The sequence below is a fragment of the Sinocyclocheilus anshuiensis genome, unplaced genomic scaffold, assembly GCF_001515605.1.
Source record: "Sinocyclocheilus anshuiensis isolate Anshui unplaced genomic scaffold, SAMN03320099.WGS_v1.1 scaffold650, whole genome shotgun sequence".
NCBI lineage: Eukaryota > Metazoa > Chordata > Actinopteri > Cypriniformes > Cyprinidae > Sinocyclocheilus > Sinocyclocheilus anshuiensis.
This window is the reverse complement of record NW_015542346.1, coordinates 133719-141150: the sequence shown is the minus strand read 5'-3', so window position 1 is coordinate 141150 and position 7432 is coordinate 133719. Positions and strand designations below refer to the sequence as shown.

Below are 7432 nucleotides of genomic sequence, written 5' to 3'. Positions count from 1 at the left end.
TTAATAATAATAATAATAATAATAATAATAATAATAATAATAATAATAATAATTGCTCTCTCTCTCTCAAAGACACTCGCTCTTCAATCTTTTTTTTTTTTTGCATTTATGTTTCTGTGTATAACTAGATTTTCTTGGACAAATGAAAATGATGTGAATGTGCCACCTGTTGGAAAACAGTTGTAAATAACAGTTAGATATGATCACATCCTTTTGAACAGGTTGTTCTAAAATAGTCGTCACTTTCCTTCAATCAGGCAAAGTGAGAACTTGGAAAGTGTTTGTCTTAAATGCACGTTGGACAAAAAGCATCTGCCAAATGCCAAAATGTAATTATATAGGCTATGCTATGTTATTAAGGATGACAAATATTGATTATTATGTTTATAAAGTCCCATGGTTATATGATGTTTTATTGGTGTTATTTAAACGTTTTGACATTTTCAGGGGCTTTTCAGTGTTTGTATTATATGTTGGTAGTGTTATTTTGTATGTGGGTTAGAATGTTACTATATTCAAATTACGTAAAAAAAAAAAAATACTGTGAGTGAACCATTGTTTACAATGGAGAGGACTTGTTTGTTTACATCCATAACTTCACGATGCTCATGAAGGTTAGGCAACAGTCTTACTCATGTGCTTCTGGAATTAATAGATCTGGCAAAGTTATCTGCAAGTAGCTTTACTATTATATTATGGCCAGAGAGTGAGATGCGATATATTTTTGTATACACTGGAGTCCACAAGTCTCATAATCTTGGTTTTTAAATTTAAACCTGTAAATAAATGTTTAAGAATTTTAAAAGTAGGCTAAATAAACACACACACACATAATGGCAGCTTTCCAAACAAGTTAGGATTTATTTAGCAGCAAAGAATGACAAGCTGTTGCATTAAAGTTCTTAATGACTCTCTCTCATTCAAACAATTTAAAGACTAACATTTTTCCAATACAGTACCTTGTACAGGCAGTACAGTAAATATTATGCAAATTAGTGATTAGGATTCACTTCAGTATGTTGTTCAGTTAATTTTGTTTTAATATCTAATGTTTTATGTAAGCTTAAACATGGCAGCAGAAGTGTTTAAAGAGGCTTCGCATTGTAAATAAGTAATTATGAAGAAATGTTAATCAATTTGAACTTTCCAGGATATCACGGTACTTTAATGCAACCTGCAAATAAAAAAAAAATGCTTATTACACATTATTTTTATAACCATTAACATGCATCCATCTTTTGTCATATAGTTATTGTACAGAACACAGTTGTGAAAACACTCACTTTTAGGAGTGTTCACCTTCTGAATCACCCATTCAGGGGTTTGAAACCAACTCAGTGTCACGTTTGTGAATCCTCTGTCAGCCAGAGCAGATGCCAACTGAAAAGAACATAATAATACTAAAGCAATTAGATCAGAATATGACAGTACACTCAAATCTCTCTCTCTTTCTGTCTCTTGTGTTTCAAAGGATTTTTTTAGGTATGGTAAATGACTTAATCGCGCCCAAACATTTAATTACATTGCAGATATTTTTTTTATTTTTCAATGAAAATGAATGGGGTCCAGTATTGTTCAAATTATCTTTAAAGAAAAAAAAATATCTTGAGACCCCCTGCATGTAATTTATTGGAAGTATTTTTTTAGACATGGTAATGCAGCTGATGAAATACTACATGTTCTTGGAGACAGAACATGTTATCACCCAGACATAAGGAGGTGCTGTAGACTAAGGCTGGGCAGTATACCGGTTCATACCGAATACTGGTGTTTATTTTTGTTATGATATGGATTTTTAATATACCGCAATACCGGTGTATGTCGCTTAAACAACGTTCAGAACGTGGCACCACACTGTTTGAGAGGGGTCCCTTTTCACTCTTGCACTGTGGTGAGCGCACAGCTGTGTGTTTTACTAAGCATGATGGTGAAGATGGCCAACCCTCTACAATGTGAGTAAATAGCTACATTTACTCAAACAGCAATCTCATTGGCTGGCGCTCACCTATTATCATTCCGAACAAAGTGATTAATATTCATGAACCCAGCAGCTCATTAATCCTTAGTGCATTTTATATTGTTATTGGTAGTTGAATTCGTAGTAGTATTGTTATCTCATCAGTATTATTTTTAGTTGTTTTTTTTCCTTTTTTTTATAGAGACACTAAATGACAAACAATATCTTAAGCACCACCACCAGTCCTAAGTTCAGTTAAAATGACAAATTTGTTTTTGTCAATCTACTGCACTATTTCCTCTCTCAATCAGTAGTAAATGAGGGTAACACCATATCATGCATCAAAAAAAACAAAAAAACGCCATGTACCGGGAAACCGGTATAATTTTGAAAAATACTGTGATATAATTTTTTTGGTCATACCGCCCAGCACTACTGTAGACCTACTTCAAATTAGCATGCTCCTGTTGTCATGTGTGAGCATTCTGTCCATTTACTGGTTATGTAGGATACATACTTGTATTCTGTTTCTCTCACCTGTATCAGAATGTTTTCTCTCATTGTGTGGACGGTCAAATCAGCGCTGGAGTTAAACAGCATTTTTACAATTGATCTTTTTAAAACAGGACCTACACATCAAGCATTAACCATTATTTGAGATTGCATTCATTAAAAGTATTAGTGCTCATTTCTATGACTAGCAATATGATATTATTGTTAGTTGATTTTATAAAAAAGTACTACAGATACCTTTTCCAAAAACCTCCACCTCACAGAGAGTGAGTATCTTCATGTTTCCAGGAATGATCAGATTCACGTAACGTCCCTCCATTCCACCGCATGAGTATCTGTAGGACTCACCTGCTGGAATATCAGGAATAACAGCACATCTACAGACAGAGAGAGAAACAGATGGAGATAAAGATAGTGTTGTATCTTCACATACACATCTGCATTTGATGTCTCATGTTCCTTCAGCCTCAAGTTTCTCACATGGGATTGTTGTTGCCGTTGTTCTCCAAAGAGTTTCCGATGCGTATCTCCGCTCCGTTTATTTGTTCGGTACAGCAGTCATTTCTGTTGGTGACCACCACTCTACTAACTCTATAAATATGAGGCAGATCCACTCTCCACCATGGGTTAGTCTGATTAAGGGTTGAGGAACATCCTGTATACAACTGCTGGAGACCTCGATTACCATCAATAGCCTTTTCAGCAAACCAGTCCCCAGATGTTGATGACTGTATAACGGCTCCTCTTGATGCCCGGTTTCCTTGAAAATTGGTGAAGAAATATGTAATATGTAACCCGGTCAAAATTTGCTTAAAAGTAGAGTTAAAATTGTTTTAGTTTTATCTAATAATTAGGTTATTTTCAGTAATTGGGATTAAACTGCATATCATTACTGTCCTGCAGATGGCAGTAGTGGTGCTGCAGAGAGGCGATACCAATATAGTTTTCAGTATTGAGAAGAAGAAAAAAATGTATGGAAGAAAAATAATGCCATATGTCTTTGAAACAAAAAAAGCATGTTGAATAACACTAACTGAAAAAAATATGCATTGCATTAACAGTGCTTGCATTTTAATGCCTTGTATTTTCAGGGCTTGCATTTTTAGGTCCTGAAATTTAACATGGTTGTGTATTTAAGCTGTGAATATTTCAATTCAAAATATTTCACACACAATATTCACCTTCCAGAATTCACTTCCTGTTTAAAAATACGATGTATAATATTTGACAGGCAAATTTCGGTCCATTTTATTTCACTTTCCAAATTCGCTTCCACAAATTCAGTGGTTAAAATTCGACAGAAAATTTGCCATTGCACATCCGGGAGCTGCAGGAATAGCAGTAGAGCACCGATGCATGATCTCCAGCTGCTGTCAGTCGCTCACCAGCAGGTGGCGCAAGCGGCTGTTGATGAAGACCAAAGCAGCAGGTGGATTAAGTCTTTCATTCACAAAAACTGATCTGCAGAAATGGAGCAAGCGCTAAGTAGAAGTTTTGATTATCGGGACCAGTATAAACGTGGAAAAGCTGATTGTGTGTATATTTAATTCAACATATTCGCTGTTTCCCATAGCCTACATGTAAGCAGCTTTCTCTGCCACAAAGGAGATCATAATGCTGTTTTACTCGATGCTGAAGTACAGAACTAACATTACATCTGAGGAAGACATATATTGCTTTCGGTTGCTTAGTTTCCGTAACTTTGTATCATGGCTTATGTGATGCTGTGCTGTAATACTGGGGTTCCCCTCATACAGATCATATTAGCAAATTTTACTTTCCAAATGTAAAGCCAAAGCTGCATACAGTACATCAATCTAGATAAACCTTCAGCTTTAGTAAGTCATACCCTTCCTTTTAAAGAAATATTCCTTTGAAGCCACTGGTTAAGTTTTTGCCCGGGTTTTTTCTATAACTGGAATACAATTATCATTACAGCTTGTAGACTCATTTTTGGTTATAACAATTCCTTAATAAACTACTTTTTCCTTAACAGGAATATTACGAATTGAGGAAACGGTACATTCCATAATAGACAATAGTTCCCATTTAGAAATATTCAGGTGTAAACCAGATGCTTTGAAAAACATATCTATTACTCCTAAAGCTACTGCAACTTGATCACTATTTATTAAGAAGAGAGTAGTGTCATCTGCCAACTGACTGATGATCACTTCCTTCCCAGCACTAGAGATACCTGTAAGATTACTTTGCTTAATATGGTCTGGTAACAGCTGTGCAGCCAATAAAAATAAATAAGGAGAAACGGGACAACCTTGACGTACCCCTTTTAATATAAAATCTAGATGAAGTCCCATGCTTCAGTTTGATTGAGCTGTTAGCATTACAATATAAAGTTCTTATTGTATTACAAAAAAAAGGACAAAAACCAAACCTTTTAAGACTAAGGAAAATAAAATTGTTTTCAAAAGTATCAAATGATTTGTAGAAATCCAGAAATACTCTCATTGAATACATGCAGTAAGAAAGGTGCCATCTGCTGGGCGAAAGACTTATAAAACTCTGCTATTAGCCCATCTGTTCAAGGGGATTTATTATGTTTTTAAATGGTTAATGGGATCCAGTATTTATTTAATAATTATGGGTTTGTCACAAAAAAATCGTATCTTCTGTTAAAATATTCTTAGAATATTTTAAAAAAGAAAAAAAAGGAGGATGTTAATTGTTTAATTATAATTTGTAATTTGAATTAAGTAATTTGAAGTGTATAACTTACTGTAAAACATAGAGCACAATTTGGAAATTAACTTAACTTTGGAGTCAGAGGTAATCGTACCATTAATATTAAGTTGATGTTGATTAATATTAAGATGTATAGTATTGTGATTTGCACGCGGCTTTTCCAATCAGATGAAATAAGTGGAATTTTGCTCGCCCTCCTCAAGCCACTTCCATCCTAGAGCGAATGAATGCACCCTCAGCTTTCCTTCTGTAAATCTCGTCTAATTTGTTCTGTGATTCTGTTAAATTTAGCTGATCTTCTTCTGTAAAATTATCTATGCCCTTCTCTATAATGGAGGAAATGTGCAATATAATATTATCTTCTTCTACCTTCCTAGCCCGTACACACATACTACCATAAGATCTCAGGAATTTTGCAGATTCGTATTTAAATAACTCCCAATTTTTACAAAAAGATTGTTCTACAGTTGCTTTCTTCAGAAAATATTGAAGTAAACGGTTAATTTCTGTTTTAACATGTTCGTTTTTTTAGATATGAGCTATTAAGCTTCCAATAAGATGTTCTGGCTATTTCTCTCTCAAGTGCACATATATTAATTTGTATTAAAATTGCTTTATGATCAATCTGTCAACGGGGTGGGATGAGTAGAAATAGAAATGTCCTCTTGGTTTAAATCCTTTGATACTAACCAGTAATCAATGCGTGAATAGTTGAGATTCTTGGTAGACCAAATAAATCCCGGATCATCTGGACATTTTGCCTCCAAGTATCTTCTAGTCCAAATCTATCTATTAATTATTTTATCTTTGTAGTTATTGAGGAATCTCTACCAGGGGGCCAGCTATCAATTTGACTATTAAGAGTAATATTAAAATCTCCTCCAATTAAAATATGCGCACTAGGATATTTAGTCAACCAATGTTTAATTTTATGCTCTATCAAATCAAGCAGCCGTGCATTTTGTGCATTGGAGTTGTACCCATAAATACTGATAATCAAAAACGTTATGTTAATAATAGATATCACGTGAATGAGAAAGTGGCCATTACTATCACCTTCTGAGTGTAAGACATTGCACTTAAAAAGGTTTAACAAAGTAATAACATGAGCAGAACGCTCAGAACAATTGGAAAACCAAATATCATTTCCCCATTGGGATCTCCAAAACTTAGAATCTTCAGGTGTAGAGTGCGATTCTTCAAAAAAGCAAAAATCAGTTTTAAATTGTTTAACAAATAAATAAAGTGCTTTACATTCCCCCTAAGTAATCCCCTGGTGTTTAAAGACAATATAGATAAAGACATATACAGTCAACTTGAAAAAAAAAATGAATGAAATGTCACTTCATGCAAAAATGTATCAATTAAAGGACCGAACACAGCACCATATTGTTAGTAAAGGCAAGTAGAGTCAAAAAGAAAAATAAATCCTGAGCAAAGGAGTCTTCTTAGCTGTAGCCTATGCATGGCATGAAGAAAACAAATTGACCGCAAATGGTCTAGAATTGAAGTCATTTAATTTCCGTCACCTTTAACATCCCGCTGGTCATCCTCAATCTGTTGGAGACGAAGTTCAATGCCCCTGATGAAGGCCCGCGCCCCGACAAAGTAGGCTAATTTTCTCTCACTACGTGCCTTTTGAATTGCAGGCCAAAACTTGTCTCTAATTTCTTTAACAGCTTGAGGGAGATCTTCAGCAAACCTTAGGCCTTTTTCACGTAGGAATGGGTTGTTCGCTGCAGCCCAAATAGCATCCCGGTGTGTTCTCGACAGAAAGCGAAGCATGATCCCTCTTGGTCTCACGACTCCTGGCTTCCTCTTTCCCAGACGGTGTACGATGTCAATCATCTCCGTCAGCTTGCTCTGTTCTTGAGGCAGAATGGTTTGGCAGATCTTGATGGTCTCCATTTTAACATCTTCTACTGACTCTGGTAACCCTTGTAATTTCAAGTTCCACCTTCTTGTGTAATTTTCCAGCTCTGTTACTCTATCTTTAAGCTGAGCAACCACCTCCTCTTATTTCTTCAAACATTTCTCAACTTTCTCAATCTGTTTCTTCGCATCCTTTATTTCTTTGCATGCAAAATCATTTGTCAGCTTTAAGCCTTCTATTTTAATGGAGTTTTGACCTACCATATTTTCGATGGCATCTGATCTCATGTTTATCAGTTTTGAGAGAGTATAAACAATGTGCGAATTGGATGGAAAAACTGCACATTCATCTTTAAGGAGAGCTTTTTTGGATGCAGTAGGCTTGCA

The 7432-nt window shown here is 35.1% G+C and overlaps 1 protein-coding gene across 1 annotated transcript; it reads right to left on the bottom strand.

The window, feature by feature from the left end:
- Positions 1 to 1132: 1132 nt before the first annotated feature.
- LOC107691404 (uncharacterized) lies at positions 1133 to 7081 on the bottom strand. The gene is made up of 6 exons (XM_016489977.1): positions 6703 to 7081; positions 2951 to 3230; positions 2708 to 2847; positions 2495 to 2586; positions 1300 to 1380; positions 1133 to 1174 (listed from the first exon to the last, which is right to left on the bottom strand). The coding sequence occupies exons 1-6, from the start codon at positions 7079 to 7081 to the stop codon at positions 1133 to 1135; spliced, it is 1014 nt and encodes a 337-aa protein (XP_016345463.1).
- Between the last annotated feature and the right edge of the window lie 351 nt (positions 7082 to 7432).

What these genes read in the sequence shown, in the direction of transcription:
- LOC107691404 (XM_016489977.1), bottom strand. Translation starts at nt 7,081, where the DNA reads ATGGAGACCATCAAGATCTGCCAAACCATTCTGCCTCAAGAACAGAGC. An exon ending in GGTGGAGGTTTTTGGAAAAG is followed by an intron (nt 2,587 to 2,707) that starts GTATCTGTAGTA and finishes CTTGATGTGTAG; the next exon opens with GTCCTGTTTTAAAAAGATCA. An exon ending in CTGAATGGGTGATTCAGAAG is followed by an intron (nt 1,175 to 1,299) that starts GTGAACACTCCT and finishes TTTTATTTGCAG; the next exon opens with GTTGCATTAAAGTACCGTGA.